Consider the following 21,779-nt stretch of genomic DNA (forward strand, 5'->3'; position numbering starts at 1 on the left):
CGGAAAAATCCCTTTTCTTTTTTATTTTTTTTACCATTTTCCTCCTCCAATTAGACTTTCTCTCTCATCTATTCTTCCTAGCAACCCTTGAATATTTCAATTGCAGAGGAAAACTTCATTATTTGCTCAAATTCCTGTAAAGAACAACTTCAATTAATCTAATTTTGAGGTAGGTAAGTTTTTAAAGTTGATAAATTGATTCTTTGTTGTTAATTTTGTTGGATTTTTTATTTACCTTAGACCTAGGGTTTCTTATTGGGGAAAAGGGGGGGTGGGCTGCTACCTATCCTTTGTTCTCCTCTCTATTGGTTTTTGGGGGAGGATACACTTTTCCAGGAGAATTTGGGTGGGACTTAGGTGGTTTTGGAGGTGGGTGGGTTTAAAGTGATTTGGGTGTGCGGTGACAGTAGCTATGTTGATGGATGGTGATGTCGGCGGTTGAGAGGTGCTTCTAGTGGTGGCTAGGTGGTGGTGTCGGCGGTTGGAGTTGGATATGCTATGGTGTTGGTGGTTTTGTAGAGGGAGGGGTTGAACACGTGACCCTCATGTGAGGGTCAACACCGGAAAACAGGGTCAATGCCCTGAAACTGGCCTAAAGTGTTATCTTGTAAAAAAATTCTGGTTTTAGGTGTGCTTTTACAAGAAAATTTTTACAAGGTAATTTTTCACAAAAAGAGTGTTGTAAAATGTGGTTTCTTGCAATTTTTCCTACAACTTATTTTAATCAACTACTCCGTACTTCCTATCATAACTGATGCCATTGGTTGCAGACCTACTTATCTTTATTCTCAGCCCCACCAACCTTCATGGATGACAAGCTGACGATATCACTATTCTTGATCTGATCAAGTTGTTTTTTTACCACGTTGAAGCAAGCATTCTATGTAAACCAAATTCTTGCGATCAATTCTTATTGACCTAAAGCAAGTATTCTATGTAAACAAAATTCTTGCTGACCTGAAATGCAATATTGCGGATCAAGCAGTAGACAGTAATCAAAAGAACAAGCTTGTCCCCAGACTTCAGTTGGAGATCATCACATAAAATTGCACTCAAATGCAACACCCTAAGAAAAAAAAGATGACCTTTCAAAAAAAAAAAAAAAAAAAAAAGAAACAAAGATGACGGAGCAACAAGCTAAAAGCTGTGGAATAACAGTTTCAAGCAACCAATTGCAAATACAAGCTATACTCGTCCTCAAAATGTAGCAAAATTATATCACAAGCTTTAATCAACTAGCACTACCAGAAACAGATTTTTTTTCATTACAATAGATGTCCTAAGAAGAATGCACATGTAGCTCAACAAGTTTAATACAGCTTGTATGTATGTAGTCCACTTCATTACAAAGACGTGGTCACTGGTAAAGATGGGAAAGGAATGTAGAATCACTAATACACAATTTGGGAGATTCTGCTCCAGTTCAAGAGATAGAAAGATGGTTAGCAGTGAAATTTGATCGGGCTTCCAAAAATAAATGAAGGAATTGGTAGAAATGGAGGCAGCAGCTAGGATGAGAAAGAGGAGAAAAATTACAAGTTCTTTTTGTGCTTCCCTGGCTTTTCCTTCAACTTTTTAATTTTTCCACTTACAACACTACTTTGGTTACTGACTGACCCTTCTTCAGCACTGCACATTTGAGACTTGAGCCTGAAACCCAACTTCTTGGACACATTTCCCCAAGCACTTGAACTCTTACCTCGACCAAGTTTTTCAATTTCATTTCTCATGTTTGTACACTCCTGCTCGAGCTCAGAAACCCGCATTCTCATGTTGTCCATTCCAACTTTCAATACCTGATTCTCTCTCACTGCGGTAGCCCAACCTCCTTCATTGGATCCAACAACGCCACTTCTCAACTGTCTGGAGCCTTCAAGATTCTCTGAAACCAAAAAGCAGCCAGCAATTGAATTCCTTAACTGGAGCTGCTCAAAGAAGAGGACTTGTACTACTATTCTTAGGGGCAACCTCTCATTCTGGGCGGCATGTGTACAAGCTTCCAAGGATAATTTCTGACAATCCATTAGCCTACACAATTGTTCTCTCTCTGCTTCTGATAACCAAGGATGAGACTACATATAACAAAATCATCATTAGACACACAGAAGATAGGGCACGGTATAAATGAATATAAACAAACTTACAAATACCTTGATAAGGAGACAGATCACAACAGGAAAGAAAGAATAAATTTAATAGGTAATTAGCCAGAATACAGGAAACGATAAATAAGGACTGTACTGAGAACATAACCAGATCTTCAACTTTCAACACTCTCTTCGTTTTTTTTTTTTTTTTTTTTTTTTTTTTTTTTTTTTTTTTGGGTGGGGGTGGGTTATGCAAAGGAGGATCAAAAGCCAATAAAGCTAGGGGTACTAAAATTATAACAACTTAAGATAGCATACAAATTGATGATTCTTTAAGGTGGTCCCTCTCACAAGGCTTAGGATGGACATGAGTAAATTTGTACAACATTGTAACTGCATTGGCCTTTGAAGTTAAAGGCTATTAACACCCAAGGCCAGAGGTGATCTATGAGTTTTGCCAAAGGGTGAAAGAGGGAAAATGCTTTCTGAAAAGGGTACTTTGATTAATAATCAACAGGTGAACCAGATTCCATGAGAAGAGATGCAACAAAATAGATACAAAGTATGTAACTATTTAAAATTACCTTAAGATATATGTCAATAGCACGATAAAGGCCATCATCCAAGGGCCTTGCAAACTCCGGAACAGCTCCAGCAAGGGCTTGAAATTTAGGAAGTTTTAGATTAATATCAGGTGCCACCTCAGCAAGGTACCCATCAATTAATTTAGCAACCATTGTAATAGGGGTCAAAGAAGGTGAGCCTATCAATTGTCCATCATCAATGGAACAAGGGGAGGCACCCCCATTTGCCTGATCCATGATGAGGAAATCCTCGAGAATCCTCTGTACACAATCCACATTATATAGAGTTTCCATAGAATAAGAAAAGTTGGGCATTAAAAGGTCTTCCAAATTTGCTTGATCAAGTTGCATTCCAACTCTCTTTTCCAAGGTTGATATGCAAGCTGAATCTGCTCTAAGTATCATGGCAGTTCGAAGTAGGCCAAAAAGGAACTTTGTTGAGACAAGCCCCTTCTGCATGGGGAGCAATCGGTCAATCTCTTCAACTAATAACCTCTGATCTTCTTCAGACGGTGGACTTGACATAGATGGAGGCCCAAGACGGGAGCTGGAATCACCTTGCCGCCGGTTTAGTCCAGGTAGATATCTTTTAGCATAATAAGCAATGGATCCAGAAATAATCTCTGATTTCATGCCCCGAGATTCCATGACTGATATCAGCCTCTTGTAAAGAGGGAAGCTCAAAGTTGAAGCGTCATCATACCACCAATCCGAGCTTGAATTTTTAGGTCTAGCACCTGTGCTAATGCCATTCCATAGAACACTGCCACCAGGACTTTGCATTGGGCCACCACGCTCCACAACAGGCCAGCCAAATAGATTGGGGTCAGTGCTTGCCTTGACAGCCAATGCTTCAATACATCTCTTTGTAATGTTGAGTTGATCAGCAAAGGAAAGTATATTATCACATGTTTGGAGAGCTCTCAAAGACTCTTTCCAACTTTTGAGGACCACTTGAGTTAAGAATGTTTCTGTTTGAAAAATCAGATTACCTTCTCCATACTCTTCGGTCATTTCAAGATGTTCAGCAGCACAGCGCAAGTATACAACATTTGAGGATGTAAGTTCAAGTTTCACACCATAACAGAACTTTGCAACAAGTTCAAACATTTTAGCTCCACCAGGCAAATCACTCAAGCTTATAACAGAACCCTCTTCTCCTTCAACAGCTTCAGCAATTAATCTTTCCATGACACCACTCCGTGAGAGTAAAGGAAACTGTAGCAGCAAAGTTGTGAAATATTCATGGGACTTATGGCATAAAAAAATAGAATAAATGTTGAAATTTTGTTTTTCTTTTATTTTCACAGCAATACGTAATAATCCATCCAAAACTATGTAGAATACATTACAAACGTAATCGCAAACCCATCAAAATCTCATAACCCACCTAAGAAATTCCCAAAAAAAAATTAACAAATAAACAAATAAAACGACATGAAGCAAAAACAACATTATAAGTTTCATCTTAAAGTTCACTACCAAGAATGCAATAAAAATAACATGGAAATGCTTACATCAATGCTCATATAGCCTAGTCCAAACCACATATGATGCATCTAGCATGATTGCATTATCAGCATAAACTAGATTATGCAAGTGTCAAAAATCAAAACTGCAAATTCATCTTTCTGTTTAATTTTCGAACAGTAATGCATAACAGATATTTGGTTCTGCAATAATCATGTGATTTCTTGGTACGCTATTAGCTCATCTAAATATAATGGTATATTTGTTAGGCGAGAAAAAAGGAAGAAGGTGTTAACAACTTACAACTATGGACATAGAGTGTAAGATCATTAACAAGATTGCAAGCTTAGAAGCAAATTTTCCCTCAAATGGATAAATGAAAAATTGAAAAATCTTGAACTTAGATGGTTTCCAACAAACTCACAATGGACAGAAAAATATTTTTAAACAATTAAATCAGAACATTAATGGTTTAGCCACCTTCCTCGTATATTTATGCCAACTATATAGAAAGAGAAATGGCATTTGATCCCAAACCTTGTATTTATCCAGAACTTAAAGTTAACCTACTCATATCTGATCCTTACTCAATAAAGATGAATCCTTGAGCACCACAACTTAAGGTTGGTGCATATTGCAAAATTAAATTAGTTGTTTGTACAGTTCATGAGGAGTTTCTTACTATGAGAAGAGATGAATGTCTGTATATTTTAAACTGAATGTGCATATTTTTTCCACTAAATGTGCTAATTTTATTTTTGAGCTAATAAAAAATTTCAATTTCTCGAGAAACAGAATAGTGCACATTATGTTTACAATTTATGCACATTGAATTTTAGTCAAATATTTTTGCACAATATATATAAAACTAAAAGTTTCATGTTGCAAAAAAGGCTAAATGAAAGAGAGGAAATAAACACAATAATTTCCCAAATATAAACTCTTGTCTTGTTTTTGACTTCTTATAACCATTTTGTTACCTATATTATTGGTTCAACCTGGCTTTATGATTGGTAGATCTAAATTGACACGGTTAAAAGTTGAATAATTACGAAGTATTTTTCAAGGTTGTACATAATATGTCTTTGACATGGTAGAGCATACTGCATAGCTCGTCTTATTTTAGAAAGAAATTACAGTACATTTTGTAGAAAAAATAAGCAAAATTAAATGCTTAAGCAAGCTACAATGTATTGGTTGACACTTCCTTCACCCTTAAATTCCTCCAATGGAGGTAGTAATAACAACGAAAAGGTTCATTGAATTTATCTCGATCCTATAAACTACCTCTGCAATAAATCATCTTTTCTAGTAAACCATCTTATTTATGTGATTAAAACTTCTCAGAATATTACGTAGAGAAAACAGATTAAAGCTATCATACAGTCAACAAAAACATATTACAGTTAAACATCAGAGCAAACTGGCAAACAGAGATTTTCATCAATGGCAAGTTGATTAAATTAAATGGAAAATTGTCAAAAGAAAAGGAAGAAAAGAGGTGCAAATTACCTTGTGGAGATGGAAAGACATTTCTCCAACTTCAACGACAATATCGCTTGGAAGACCAGTTGTGCAGAACCTGTAAGTGGTAAAGAGAGCAATTTTTCAAAGTGATGGCAAACTTGATATATAAATGGAGACTTATATGCGAGAACCAATGGCAGACGCTGCTCATACAATTATGCAAACAATAACAAGTTTCTTGAGTTGTGGATATAAGTTCATAAGTTAGCTAAGGCTCTGTGAGGCATATAGAAAATATATGTCCACCACAATGGAGTAATTTTGAGGGCAATGGAGCACATATTAACAACAATTTCAAAACATTGGTAAGAATGAAATTTCTCAAGTCAGATATGACAGTTTGGTTTGAAGTTGAAACAGTCACTTTTAGTCTTTTGCTCATTGACCTCTCTCTCATTTCAAAAACAACTCGTCCATTATCATTTTCTGCTACATTTTTTTTTGTTTGATATCGTACATTTAGCCTTATTTCTTCCAATTAACATTAATGACATGAATTCCACCACCGCAACTAATGAGTCTGCTATGGACTCAACTCACCCTGCCAATGACACAGCAATCACAAGCACCAGCACAGAAATATGTAGGAGGAAAGCTTGAGGGTATTTAATTAATAATGAAAGATTACTACAGGGTACTACTACTACTGCTATTACAATAAAGATAGAATCTTGGAAGGAATACTACTGCTCCTATCAGACTAAAGATGACATCAAAATCGGCATACCCTTACAAAACCCTGCTTTTCCCCTTAAATACTCAGTCACCCTTTTCCCAGGTTGCCCTAGAATTCAGAGCATCCTGTCATACTCTGCCATGTGGCTGCGTACCCACTAACCAAAGAAAATCCTCTTTTGTCTTCTACTGCTCCTTCCCTTTTGTTGTTTTGTGCCTTTTCCTTACATAAACTTGAATCGGATTAGATGGGCTAGCCTGATCTATTGCAATACTCCCCCCGGGGACAGACACCTTGTCCTCAAGGTGGAAGTGAGGAAAACGCTGATCCAGGGCCTCAAACTCTTCCCAAGTCGCTTCAAAGGTGGGCAACCCTTTCCATTTAACCAGCACCTCGACCTTAGGATCCACCCCATTTCCTTTTTGTCGCACTTCCAAAATCTCTTCTGGCTCTACCACTAGCTCCAAGTCAGCAGTGAGTTGGCTGGGTAAGGTGGGCAGAACTGGAAGGCTTCCTACAGCCTGTTTCAATTGGGAAACATGGAAGACAGGATGCACCTTGCTTTCCTGAGGCAGGTTCAAGTGATAAGCCACCTTACCAATGCGATTCAATATCTCAAATGGTCCATAGTAGCGGGCTGCAAGCTTTTCAAAGGGACGTTTGGCCAGAGACCTCTGTCTATAAGGTTGCAGCTTCAAAAATACCATATCCCCAACTTCAAATGGCACATCCTTTCTCTTACAGTCTGCTGATCCCTTCATGAGCTGCTGGGCCCGGTTCAAGTTCATCTTCAGCTCATCTAAAATCAAATCGCGCTCCCTCAACCCTTCTTCCAAATTACCTAGGACTGTGGTCTGTCCTTTCACCTTCCATAGCCTCGGAGGATCCCTCCCATATACCACTTTAAATGGTGTCATCTTCGTAGCGGTGTGTGGTGAGGTGTTGTATGCAAGCTCAGCCCACGGCAACCATTGTGACCAAGACTTAGGCTGATTAGTGGTGAAACAACGAAGGTAGGTCTCCAAGCTTTTGTTCACGACCTCCGTTTGGACGTCGGTCTGGGGGTGGTATGAGGTACTACGCTTGAGGAGCGTTCCTTGTAACCTAAACAGCTCCTTCCAGAAATTACTTAGGAAGACCTTGTCTCGGTCAGAGACAATTGAAAGTGGAAACCCGTGCAACCTAACCACATCTTTCACGAACATCTCAGCCACCTTCAAAGCTGTAAAAGGGTGTTTAAGGCCGATGAAATGGCTGTATTTGGATAGCCGGTCCACCACTACCAAGATCGAATCCACCCCTTTTGAAAGCGGAAGACCTTCAATAAAGTCCATCGATATCTCCTCCCAAATCGCCTCCGGCACGGGTAATGGCTGAAGCAACCCTGCCGCCCCTTGTTGTGAGGTCTTACTCCTTTGACAAACCACACATTGCTGCACATACTCACCCACGCGTTTCCTCATTCCTGGCCAGAACCATTCCACTGCAAGCTTCAAGTACGTTTTCACTTCTCCCACATGACCCCCTGTTGGAGTATCATGATACTCACCCAAAAGAGCTGGAATAAACTTAGAAGTTTTCGGCAGAACCACACGCCCTTTGTACAGCACTCGATTTCCCTCCAGAAAAAACCCCTTTTGCCCCTCCGGGTTTGCTGCCAGATTGTTTCGAAGGCCTTTGAGCCAAGGATCCTCTGAAATCTCTCTCTCTAACTCTTCCCACTGTACAACCTGTGTTGAAATCAAGGCTCCCAACTGAGCCTCACTGCTGCCCTTCCGAGAGAGAGCATCGGCTACCCTATTGGATGGTCCGGGCTTGTATTGTATCTCAAAATCCATGCCCATCAACTTCCTCATCCACTTTTGATACTCCCCTCCTACTTCACGTTGTTGGGTAAGAAATCTCAAGCTTTGTTGGTCGGTTCTTATGACAAAGTGTCTCCCTAACAAATAATGCCGCCACTTCATGACTGACAAACTAATCGCCATCAACTCCTCTCATAAATGGATTTGGCTTGATTCCTTACCCCAAGAGTCTTACTAAAATATGCTATAGGCTGGCCTAGTTGCATCAATACGGCCCCAAGCCCATACCCCGAAGCATCCGTCTCAACAACAAACTCCAACTGAAAATCGGGCATCCTCAACACTGGGGCTGTCACCATCGCATTTTTAAGGGCTGTGAACGCTTGAGCCGCCTCACTAGACCACCCGAAATTATCCTTCTTCAATTGCGAAGTTAGAGGTCCCGCGATTTGAGCATAACGAAACACAAATTTCCGGTAGTACCCGGTGAGACCGAAAAAGCCCTAACTCCCTAATGTTTTTCGGTTCTTGCCACTCCATGATCGCTTTCACCTTCTCCATATCCATAGCTACCCCATCTTTTGAGACCACGTGACCCAAATAGGCTACCTCTTCCTTCCCAAACTCACACTTCTTCCAATTTGCATACAACTCATGTCTCTCCAATAACTCCAACACTACCCTCACATGTTCCTTGTGCTCTTCCTCACTCTTACTATACACAAGCATGTCGTCAAAAAACACCAAAACAAATTTCCGCAAGTGAGGTTTGAAGACCTCATTCATGAGCGATTGGAAGGTGGCCGGGGCGTTGGTTAGGCCAAACGGCATAACAAGGAACTCGAAGTGCCCTTCATGTGTGCGGAAGGCCGTTTTGTGTATGTCTTCCGGTTTCACCCTAATTTGATGATAACCGGATTTCAAGTCCAACTTCGAGAACCATCTAGCCCCATGTAACTCATCTAGTAGCTCATCGATAACCAGAATCGGAAATTTATCCGGCACCGTCTCCTTGTTTAGGGCACGGTAATCTACACAAAATCGCCAACTCCCATCTTTTTTCTTCACAAGTATCACGGGGCTTGAGAAAGGGCTAGTAGAGGGTCGAATGATGCTGGCTTGGAGCATTTCATGAATCAATTTCTCGATCTCATCTTTTTGTATCTGGGGATATCGGTATGGTCTGACACTTATGGGGTCACTCCCTGTTTTGAGTACGATGGAATGCTCGTGTGCCCTTTGCGGTGGAAGGCCCACGGGCATCGCAAACACTGCCTGAAAAGTCTGCAATAAGTCCGTCAGGAACGGCAACTACTTCTCCTCCCTCCCTTCTCGTCAACTCACTTAACTCAACTAACACTCCCTGCTTTTCCTTCACCAAACTTCTGATCATAGCTTTTAGAGTAATTTGCGCTTTTTCAAGGGAAGGATCCCCTGTTAGAGTGACTGGCATTCCACCCATTCGAAACTTCATAACGTGTGTCTTCCACTTCGTGGTCACCGCCCCCAATTTCTCCAACCACTGTACTCCGAGTATGACATCAGCACTTCCCAACTCCAAGGGTAAGAACTCTATCACAGCAATGCCACCGTCTAGTTGTAGTCAGACTGCCTTGCATACCCCACACCCCTTAATTACCTCGCCATTACCCAAAGCCACACTAAATTCACCTCCTTTCGAAATCGGCAAGGCCAACTCCGTCACCAATTGCACCGAGATGAAGTTGTGGGTCGCCCCGGGGTCCACCATGACTACCACGGTTTTTCCGGCCACCTTTCCCCGAAGTTTCATAGTCCTCGGATTGGATATTCCGATGACCTAGCACAGCGAAACTTGTATCTCTTCTTCGCTCTCTTCCTCCACCTCCTCGATTGGTGGTTCTTCTTCGCCGGCCACCAGGAGCACGCTGAACTCTCTCCTCTTGCACCGGTGCCCCACATGCCAAGCTTCATCACATCGGAAACACAAGTTTTTTGCCCTCTTTTCTTGCATCTCTGCGTCTGTCAGCCTCCTCGTGAAATTCGAATTTCTCCCCTGAGTATTTACAATGGAGCTGGACTTATTAACGGACGCGTGTGACTCGATGGGATGAGGCCCACTTTTCGCTGGGTTGGTATGATTTGGCACTCCATATGTTTGCACCAGGCTTGACCCACCAACTTTGTTGGGTATTTGAGATGTTCCCACATGTTGGGCCGGCCAACTTGAGGTTCCCGCCTTTGAGAAGCTTGGGCTCCATCTCTTGGACTGGATCACCCTATTTTTCTCCTCTATCCGCCCAGCTAATTCCATGGCCCCTTCTAGGTTGAACGGGTTCAGAAGCCGTAACTCCGTTTTCACCTCACTCCGTAGCCCGTTGATAAACTGACCCAACATCAATGATTCGGGTACACCGTCCAAGGGAGCTGCCATCTCTATATATTTCCGCCTGTATTCCTCCACCGTCCCCGTTTGCTCCACCGCCAACCATTGCTCGTACAAGGACCCGGTGTGAGATGGACGGAACTCGTACAGCAACCTCTGCTTCAAGTCCACCCAGCCTCCAATCGGACGCCTCTTCTTTTCCCATTGAAGCCACTTGAGCGCTGCACCATCCATGGCTACCACGGAGGCTTCAAGCTTCTCCCTTTCGGTTAACCGGTAGAATTCAAAAAACATTTCCGCCCTCAAGACCCAATTATCCGGGTCAGTGCCCTCAAACAGCGGCATCTCCAGCTTCCGATGTTTCCAGTGTCCGCCGCCGCCACCCGTTCCGTTGCGGTGGTCGTTTTGGTCCTCCTCTCCCATTCCTTCTCCTCGCCAACCCCGATTGTTCCTCACTGGGGTGTTACGAGGCTCGTTCTCCCCCTGCATCTGACTGTTGTCACCGTCCAAGTTGAGGACGGAGTGAAAGATGGGTTGTGGCTGTGGTCTGGGCACTCCCGCCGTCGTTCTCTTCATTTCCTCGCGAAATTTCTGATTGTTTTCCCTCTCGATTAAGGCCAACCTCTCTTGCTCCAACCGGAATCTATCTATTCTTTCTTCTATGTGGTTCTGCCAGTGTCTCCTCAGACCGCTTCCTCTCTGCTTCCAGAACACCAACCACCGCTGCCTGAGTCGCCCTCTCAACGGTTGCCTCTTGTGCTCCAAGCTTCTCCATAATGCTCTTAAGGTGTGACTCTTGTAAGTCGAACTTCCCTTCAATGGCCTGTAATCGGGAATCGACCTCTCCAAGTTTCTCATCTGTTGCATCAATTCGCTGGGTTAGGGTCGGGGTCACCATGATCGAATGCTCTGATACCAATTGCTATGGACTCAACTCACCCTGCCAATGACACAGCAATCACAAGCACCAGCACAGAATATGTAGGAGGAAAGCTTGAGGGTATTTAATTAATAATGAAAGATTACTACAGGGTTACTACTACTACTGCAATTACAATAAAGATAGAATCTTGGAAGGAATACTACTGCTCCTATCAGACTAAAGATGACATCAAAATCGGCATACCCTTACAAAACCCTGCTTTTCCCCTTAAATACTCAGTCACCCTTTTCCCAGGTTGCCCTAGAATTCAGAGCATCCTGTCATACTCTGCCATGTGGCTGCGTACCCACTAACCAAAGAAAATCCTCTTTTGTCTTCTACTGCTCCTTCCCTTTTGTTGTTTTGTGCCTTTTCCTTACATAAACTTGAATCGGATTAGATGGGCTAGCCTGATCTATTGCAGAGTCATCTAAGACCAACAGTCTGTGTTACTCGCACAAGGATATCAGTGTCATACTGCCAAATTGCTATCTAAAGATATGGACACAGGACACAGCATTTCTGAAACGTAAGCCCTACTTAACAAGAAGCTTACATATAATTACACAAAGACTAGATAGTTAGCTAGTTCGTATCTCAATCCCCACAAGCCTGAGAGTCCAAACAGATACATAAAACAAAATAAAAGGTGAGATGACATAGCTTATAATTTAGCACCATGATGAAGTCTTAAACACAGTATGCCCTAATACAAGGCCACTAACAACCAATAAGCCCAAGTTTTAACAAAAAGCCTGATTTAGAGAGAAACAATTATATTCCTCTTATCTATCAGTCTACCTACTCTTCTGTTACAATTTTTAACACTCTTCCCTTAAGAAAAATGCTAGAAACATATATAGATACGAAACATCACCAAGACAAAACGAACAAACTAGCAACATTCATCACAACCCTGACAATTACTTTAGCTTGATTAAAAGTGTCATATACAAACATTTTATGATAATGCATTATTCATTCTATCTTGCCCTAGTCTTGGTATCAAGCATCGAGCACGTATACTTGAGGTAAAATGAAGTAACACTAATCCTAATATTCCTAACCCGAAGAGGCTGCTAATCTGGGATTATAACAGCAATAACATCAAAGCATTGAATAAAATAGAATGAAACAGAAATAAAAAATGAGAGAATCTATTACCATGCCTGCCCTTTTCTCTGAAATGCATCACTCTTAGATCCCAACTTCACACAAGCCATTTGTTCCACAATGCAGTCCAAAAATCAAAGTGACAGTAACTTGCTCCCTTCTTCAGAGAACACAAATAAGCAACCTTCAAATCAAATTTGCCAAAACCTAAAATTTCAACACAGAATCAAATGTAGCCTCTTTAATAAGCAATTCTGCATCAAAATCAACCCTTAACCTCAACAAAATCACCCATTTTTAATGTAAAATCAGCCAAAATTTGAGCAAATCAACGAGTAAAGAAGCAAAACCCAGTTCATTCCAATCACAAAACAAACTGCTTAAACAAGCAAAACCCAAATCTGTAACCATAACTAACCTACCTTACCATGACAACCCAGAAAAAATAAATTAAAAAAACACACACACAGAAATTAGGTCAACACCTCAAAGATTGAGTAAATAACACTTTAGAGCACTAAAGTTTGCAAAAAGTTTCACTTAAGGTACTGAAGTTTCAAAAGTTTCAATAAAAGTACTCAACCCATAAGTAACCTACTACAACAGGTAAACATTTGCAAAAAAAAAAAAAAAAAAAAAAAAAAAGGAAAAAAAAATGCTGACATAAATCCAGAAGGTACTAATGTTTGGGTTGTTCAATGATTTTGGTTGTTACAAACTAGTCATTAGACCTTCAAAATTACTTGCTTCCATGTATATTCTTCCTCGTTGCCATAAAATCACACGCAGCAGTTCCAAAAATTCAAGGAAAATCATATGCTTGTGGCCATTCTTGAGGACCATCTCAAGCAGAAAGTCATATGCTTTCATGTACTTCTCCTTGGTGAAAAACTATTGACATAGCCTACTGCATAATCTAGTCTGCTTTCATGACACCCATTCCTCATACAAGCTAAACAACATTATTTCATTCAATTAGGCCAAAAATATCATCAAAATAGCCTTACTGCATAATCTAGTCTTCTTAATATCACTCAGTATCCACACAATTAACAATTTAGTAATATAACACAAAGTCACAAATCAAACCGTTCCAAAATCGTATTTCATCCAATTAGCCATCATTAAATCAACCAATAGTTACCATAAAATATCATCATGATCGTATTCAACAAATCAAAACCCAAATTACACTCAAACAAAACAAAAAACAAATAACAAAAATTCATTCATTCACAACAAAATTGAATTCAATTTGATCAAAAACAGCATAGCAGCATAATCTAATTTCACTCAAAATCCAAACACAGTCAACAATTTAGTAAAACAACACAAATCAAACAGTTTCAAAATCGCAATTCATCCAATCAACCATAATTTAATCAACCAACAATTAACACAAACACCATCACGATCATTTTCAACAAAATAAAATCCTAAATTACACTCGAACAAAACAAAAAATTAAACAGAAAAATTCAATCGAGCAACAACAAAGTGAAATTAAAACGCCCTAATTTAGCGAAAAACCTGATGATCTTATCAAGGTAATTGGAAACAATGGTTTGCCAATAAGGACGGAAAGCCACAGTCCCTTCAACAACGAGTACAAGCTGCTTGTCTGCCATTGAAATTCAGCTTAGAGCATATAAAGATTTTGGCGGGGTTGAATTGAGGAGAGAGAAATTGATTCAATTGTTTGTTGGTTGTTAAATTTGAGATGTTTTGAACAAAAACCCAGGTTGTTTAATTTGTTGTTTTTTTTTAAGGAATAAGAAGGGGAAAACCAGTTGTATTGAAGGTTTGAGTACCTTCATTGAAACTTCAATACCTTAAGTGAAATTTTTTGCAAATTTTAGTACTATCAAGTGTTATTTACTCCTCAAAGATTCTTCAGTACTATCAAGTGTTATTTACTCCTCAAAGATTCTTCCTTCAAAATTAATTAAGGATAAAAAAAAAATCAAAAAAAACAAAAAAGCCAGCACAAGAAGAGCAAGAGGCAGAAGATTACAAAACTGGACCTTAATAAGGGGGATATTAACCATTACACTAAACTGTACTAAAGTATAAAGGGAACAAAGAGACAGCGTTTTGCTGTAACTTTTTATGGCTTCTAATGACGAATTAAATATGATTTACAAAGGGTAATAATTGTAGGGTCAAGGAAAGGGACCTTTAATACCTTAAAGCTGAGGGGAAAAAAAACTTGAACATGCGTGTATTAATGGCAGATTGGAAAAATAACTTCCAAAAAATAGTGTAATCTCCCTTTTTGGGTGAGCATGTGGAGGGTTTTTGACCTCATCAGTACTCATGTTTTTCTTGAAATTTGCTGCTTAGATTCTTTTTACTAAGCGTTTCAAATTATATTTTACTATGGGAGTAGTTTTTACTACGAGTAGGAATGTAGGATTACTCTCTCTGTTTTTTTTTTCTTTTTTTAATACATCAATTTAACCGGTAAATTTGCCGAGACACAATTTGACCATTAATATCTTTAATTGTCTATCACGAGTAGTAAAAACTGCAGCAAAATTATATTATGAAACTAGACATTATGACTAATCTAATGATATACTATCATATAATAACATTTATATTTTAGAGGTGAAAAAATTAAGTCAATCATGGTATGTGAATAGTGCAATTATCAATGTGATGAATAGTGCAATTATCAATGTGATGCATTTAAAAATTAAAAAAAAAAAAAAAACAGAGGGAGTATTTGTTTTCTAGATAACTCACACAACTGATACTAAATTAATCTTCGATCCATTTTTTTATTCAAATACTTTACGGAGTACTTGTTTTACTTTGTACAACAAGTTTTTAAACCCGGGCGATGCCCCAAGTTACTGTATTAATTTCATGATTGAATTCCTTATTTATATTTAATTTTAATAGAATGACATACAACATATAAATAGCTTAGTGGCTAACACTATGCATTTAAAACTTAAAGGTTGTGGGTTCAAATTTGGTACACACCATACTTTTAAGCACGTAAATGAAAGACTTGCATGGTTGATCGAGGAAGATGTCACGTGACACCTAAATTTCATTAGGAACGCCTTTTAATATATAGTATAGATAGATAGATAACTAGGTTAATTCTCATATTATGTAGGATAATTTCACACTTTCTAATCATAAAAGATTTCAATCATGGGAGATTGGTCGAAGAGTGTGGAAAGATGTAATCCCGAATCATATTTTGATTGCATCTTCGAATGATCTGTTAAATTAATCCAAGTCCCTTGTGGGTTTGTTTCAAAAAAAAAAAATTGTATTTTTAAAAATACAATTATATTTATTTTCTTCTTATTTTGCATATACATAGTGAAATGACAAATGAAATGTAATGAAAGAGTGAATTAGACGAATCTAATAAATATCATAATATATCACTAATAAATAAAACAAAATCTCAAAACTTGGTCATGCGACAACGACACTTGGCATTCCAGTTTTTCGTCAAGTGTCGCATCACGTTACCTCCTTTTTTTAGTTGACATGTATTTATTTAAAGGAAGTTTTTTTTAGTTAACATGTTTCCTTTTTGGGAAAGTTTTATACCATACATTTACTAGTGTCTCCACTTGCTTTATCGTTTTCTCTCATTCTCTCTCCTTTCTACAATATGTGTGTGCCTAAATTGAACGTATCAACTAAATAGAAACGGAAGTAGGTATTATTGTGAACATATGATAAATAAGGGAATTTTAGATACATTTTTTAACATAAAAATTTCATATAATGTGTAGAGTTTTATAATTGATATACTTCTAATATTTCATGTATACAAAATTAATCATAACTTTTAACAATATACAATAACTTTTTCAAAAAAAAACAATATACAATAACTTGGTTTTATTTCCATTATAAAATTTAGTTTTAAAAGTTCTTTAATATATATGATCCATTCATAATATAATTAATTTATTTTTAAAAATAATAGTAAATTTCATTTTGGTGGGAAAGCACAGAGGGCAAGAACCAAGTTCAGTGGTGGAACTGGGACTCCATGTGTACTCCAAAACGCTTAGGGGGTCTCAGTTTTAGGGATATGGCCGTCTTCAATTACAATTATATCACATGCCTCCCACATATGCATGAAAACACCAATAATCTATGTCACTGAGAAAATCTATGAAGAAAATATAGCATAAGATCAGCTAGGCATCTCTTACTTAACCATTTTGGCATTGCTGACTACGATAAAAGCAAAATGCTTCACAAAACGAGTCACAAACAAAGAAATTAACATATAAACTATTAACTGATATCTTAATTCTAGCCTAAGAGAACTTTTTAGTCTGAAATATTATTAGAATCAACCATTTACTTACTCCCCTAATGGTCATACCTCTCTAACATCAAAACTAACTGCAGCACACATTTACTCAGCTAGTGTAACCCAATTAAAATCTTTAACTGTTAAACCTTAATCAAAATGAATGTTAGCAGACATAAATTCCTGAAACTGAATTGTTTTAACAAGATCAAACAAAGAAATTAACATATATCATAGCAGACCTAGCAAGTTGTTCCTACAAATAGAGCATTCTATCATATTTTGTAGGATGAACTCACATATTGATGACAGATTTTTCTGAGATCAAACATAGCAGAATTTCAACTACAAATGTACACCGTTGGCTCTAGGAACTTTGATTTTGTTCAAACAAGTCACTAGTAGAAATCTATAGTAGAAATAACACAAAATAACATCAAGGAGAGTTAGTTCTGCTGTGACCTCTGTGCAACATGGGTACATATTAGACATCCTAGTTATGCTAGTTACTTGAAGAGCCAGCCTACTCAAGCCATACTTTTTCTCTCCATCTCTTTTTCTCTCTATCTGGTGATGATAAGTAGTAGGAACACATAATGGGGTAACATCACCTTTTCCTCAATTTTCTCTGACATAAATTAGAGGACTTAATTTTTACACAATAGCTAATCTCCATCTCTTAAGTAAAGCTTTTTACAAAGCAACGCCCCTGTAAAGTTTAACTTTCTTTCTTTTAACTTTTTTCTTTATACACTCTTATTCTGCTAACAATATCAATATTTCATACAGTATAAATCATTATCAGATCATGTCGCACCAATCTAAGTCGATCTTTAATTTATTTTATTTACCAACCACAAGAACATTGGAAATTCAATTCTCTATCACAACATATAAAAAAATATTGATAGCACTTCGTATATATTACCAAAGGAGCAAAGCAAATTAAAGAATAAATTGTAGACATAACAACAGTTTTTGTCAAACTAAAGTAGATACCATTTTTTTAGTTGGAAATATTCCAACCAGATAGCCTGTGACAAAATTTAATAGAAAGACAAATGCATACCAAAAGAAAAACTCTTGGTTTTAAAGGAGAGCTAAAACAAGCAACCATGTAAGAAACCTTCTTACATTAGTTGAAAGACAATATTAACGCAAAACTGAAGATGAACAACCGACAAAATTAACAAAATTAAACCAACTAATGAGTGTAAACACACAACACCACCACTAGGTTGACAACAGCCCCAACAAACACATCTCCATTTTAATTAAATCAAAATTATTCATGAAACCTAATATCAGCACATATGGCTATACTTTCATCACCTATTCAGTTATTTAAATAATAATTAAAAAAAAAAAAAGATATAAGCTTCATACTTAAATATAATTGAACAAAGATACTAAAATCTAAACAAAAAAGCAAGTCTGAATCAAAACCAAAATCTGCCCATGAGATATCATAAATTGCAACTAGCATACCACACTTCACACCGAGAAAGCAGCATAAGTACACAATACACCAGGTTATAGTATTAGTATCTAGATGAAATATGACAATTAGTCAAGTAAGTTAAGTCAATCATATCAACAAAAGACATCCCAAATTCCAGCCCACAACTCCACTGCCACCTCAAACCCTGCACACCAAACCTCATGCCAACCCACACAACAATGACACCTCTAAACAACAGCAAAACACATTGCAGCCACCTAGCATCCACCAGCCTCATCCCCTCCCTCCTCACCGCTGGCAACAACAATAACAGCAGCAAATCCCCTACTCCTCGCACCATCCAACAGCGCAAGCAGCCACCTGCTGCAACAGCCGCACCTCTGCCACCGTCTTCCCCACCGCAAACCAACAACCACAATAAGCAGCACTGCCCTCACCTCATGCCGACCACCACATCTCCGTTTTGATTAAATCGAAATTATTCATGAAACCTAATTTTCTTAGTTCTTAATCATCCAATTTGATTTGAAATTAATCAAGTAACTGACAATAAACAAAAATTTAATTCGAATTTTAAGCTTCTTATTGAACTAAATAGAAAAGGGATAATTAGAAGACCCCTAATTGGAAGATTTACGCACCTTTACAACTCGATAGAACCGTTTTTGCTGAATTTCAAAACATCCTTCATGATCCAAAAGCAATGCTGATTGCAATGCTTAGAGGAGAAGCTATGCAGGAGGAAGGAGAAGTTGTGGAGCAGAACAAGAAAGCCGCCCGAGTATGGAGCTTAAGGGAAGTAGTTCAACTTAATTTTTTAGTGAAAAATAAACATATACAACTGATAATTTCGACCAAAAAAAAAACTGTCAAATTAAATTTGATTCAATGGAGGCCAAGAGAAAGCTCAAAAGCTTCTTCAATGGAGGAGTGATAGTCGGTTCAGTGAAGGAGAGAGCAAGCTCACCACGCCGAGAGAAAAACTCAAACGCTGCTTTTAATGGAGAATTGAGAGTACACTTTCATGGAGAAGACAAATTAAAGCTCACTAGTTGCTTTAATGGAGAATTTGAGAACGAAAAAACACATCAATCTTAAATGGAGTATGGAGCTCGTAAAATGCTTCAATGGAGGAGAGAGAAAATCAAAAGGGGGAAATCGGGTGAAACCCTAGGACAGAGAGTATTTGGTACTAAAGTTTTCATGGTGGTGTTACTTGTATACAATCTGTCACTCATGTTTATTATATTTATCTAATCTAGTTCTCTTTCTTCCTTAAAAACAAAAAAGCATCATTGACTTAATTGTATTATTAGTTCCTTATTATTGTTTTGTGATTTGGCTGGAATATAAAAGGCATTCTAAACAAATATTGTTACAAGTAATGTTAATATATTCTCATACTTAATAAATTGCAGTAATGCACTCACAATACTCAGTCAGGAGTAACTCAAGTAATCTCTGACCAAGTAACTCGAGTAACCTCATCAAGTTAAATAACCCCTGATCGAGTAACTCATCCCTTGAGTAACCCCTGATTGAACCCTCAAGTAACCCCTGACCGAGTAACCTCTGACCGAATTACTCGAGTAACACTTGATTGAAATCAATTAACTACTGATCGATTAACTCGAGTAACCCATGACTGAGTAACCCCTGACCAAGTAACCCTTGACCGAGTGAACCCCTCGAGTAACCTCTGTCCAAACCCCTCAAGTAATCCCTGACCAAATAACTCGAGTAACTTTTAACTGAATAACTCCGGTAGCCCCTAACAAAATAACTCAAGTAATTCCTACCACACATGGTGGCCTGCTGCACCAAAAAGTTGTTGTTATGTAATTCACTTTTTGGCTCCCACCCTATTTTTTTTCTTTTATTTTATGCAATACCTAGTGTTACGATTAATACAAAACATAATAGGTTAATTGTTTCACCTCTAAATAAATTTCAATGGTGGTTAATAGGTTCTTCCTTTTTCAAAACTCATATAATCATTGGATAATAGGTTATCCTCTCAAATAAAAAAAAAATTAAAAAAAAAACTTCGTAATGACTGTTGAATAAAAAGCTATCCTTTCATAATAAAAAATTAAAAAAAATAAATAAAAAATAATAATAATTTTTAAAGAAAAAGTATTTTCTTCCTTAGAAAAAAAAAACATGCACTATGTATACACTTGTACTTTGCAAAATGATTATTAGATTACGCTTTACGCATCTATTGGCAATGATTGTAATATTTTAAAAACTAAACTAATTGCGAACGCCTTATTATTTATGCTAAAAAATTGAAACTCATTTCAAAGCATTGCCTACTTAATATAATTTAATACATGTATATATCAAGGTTAGTGAATTGATTACATTAAAGAAAACATAATTAACTTTTTGAAATTAGGCAAATTTATTGTATGTTAAATGTTTTTCCATGTACATTTTCCTATAGAACATTAGTCTAAGTTGTAGTTATTGTACTATTGAATACAATCATACATTTCATCTAATCACATATAAAAAAAATTCAATAAAAATGAAAATCTTTAGGAAAAAATACAAAACAAAATTACATTGAAAAAATATTAATTAATTGGCAATAGAGTAACTTAACCAATCAATCAATCAACCTGCAAATCAATTAATTGGCAATAGAGTAACAAAATTATCGCAGATGACATCATTGATAGGCTTCCTAGCCTTCTCCACAAAAACACAACAGTGGATCATCAATTATATACTTGAGAAGGTTGCTACAAACAAAGGAAGCTTCATTTGTTCCACCATGACCATCAAATACCTATACATATAGGAAAATATTACCAGATTCATAATATTTAAGAGTAGATTTACTTCAAAAATCTCATTAACACAGCAACATATACCATAGCAAGATGATAGCTGTATAAATGAGAACAAGCCAAGCTCCAATAGGACTAAATTTAAACTAAGATTTCCAAGAAGTTCAAATATTTATTTGAATTTATCATTTGTCCCCGGAGTGAGGACTTCGAAGGAAAGGCATGGGTCTCTTAAGTTAAGTTCTTATGTGTGCACACCCAAGGCAATAAGGCACAAATTCAAGAAGTAGAAGGTTAAAAATACTTCTAGCAAGTCTGACACATTTTATGAGTTCAAGTAATGGTTTAAAACTCCATTGATAAGACTACCATGTGTCAGAATGAAAGTTTACCACGGACAACAAATTTCAGGAGTACAAATTCTAGCAAAGAACTCAAAGTGTTATTGTAAAAACTTATCTATTGATGCACCGAAACTTTGAGATGGGCAACAAGGACACTTTCTCAAAGAACATGAAAAATGTCATAGATTTTCCTTTAGAACAATTAATTTATGAATAGAGACCTACATAATTGACTATGACAATTTTTGATTCATTTTTCATAAGCAAGATATGCATTTGCAACCAATATAATATTCGTGTTTTATATGTTATTTTATCCCCCGTCC

At 37.5% G+C, this 21,779-nt stretch overlaps 1 protein-coding gene across 1 annotated transcript; it reads right to left on the reverse strand.

Annotated features, from left to right (window-relative positions):
• Nucleotides 1-1,122: 1,122 nt before the first annotated feature.
• On the reverse strand, nt 1,123-19,515 carry LOC145639073 (BTB/POZ domain-containing protein At1g30440-like). Its single transcript, XM_081690204.1, has 5 exons — nt 18,953-19,515; nt 12,601-12,756; nt 5,654-5,723; nt 2,672-3,889; nt 1,123-2,072 (listed from the first exon to the last, which is right to left on the reverse strand). Exons 2-5 carry the CDS (start codon nt 12,657-12,659, stop codon nt 1,533-1,535), a joined length of 1,887 nt encoding a protein of 628 aa, XP_081546330.1. The 5' UTR covers nt 12,660-12,756; nt 18,953-19,515; the 3' UTR covers nt 1,123-1,532.
• Between the last annotated feature and the right edge of the window lie 2,264 nt (nt 19,516-21,779).

This window comes from Chenopodium album, chromosome 7, assembly GCF_948465745.1.
Source record: "Chenopodium album chromosome 7, dcCheAlbu1.1, whole genome shotgun sequence".
NCBI lineage: Eukaryota > Viridiplantae > Streptophyta > Magnoliopsida > Caryophyllales > Amaranthaceae > Chenopodium > Chenopodium album.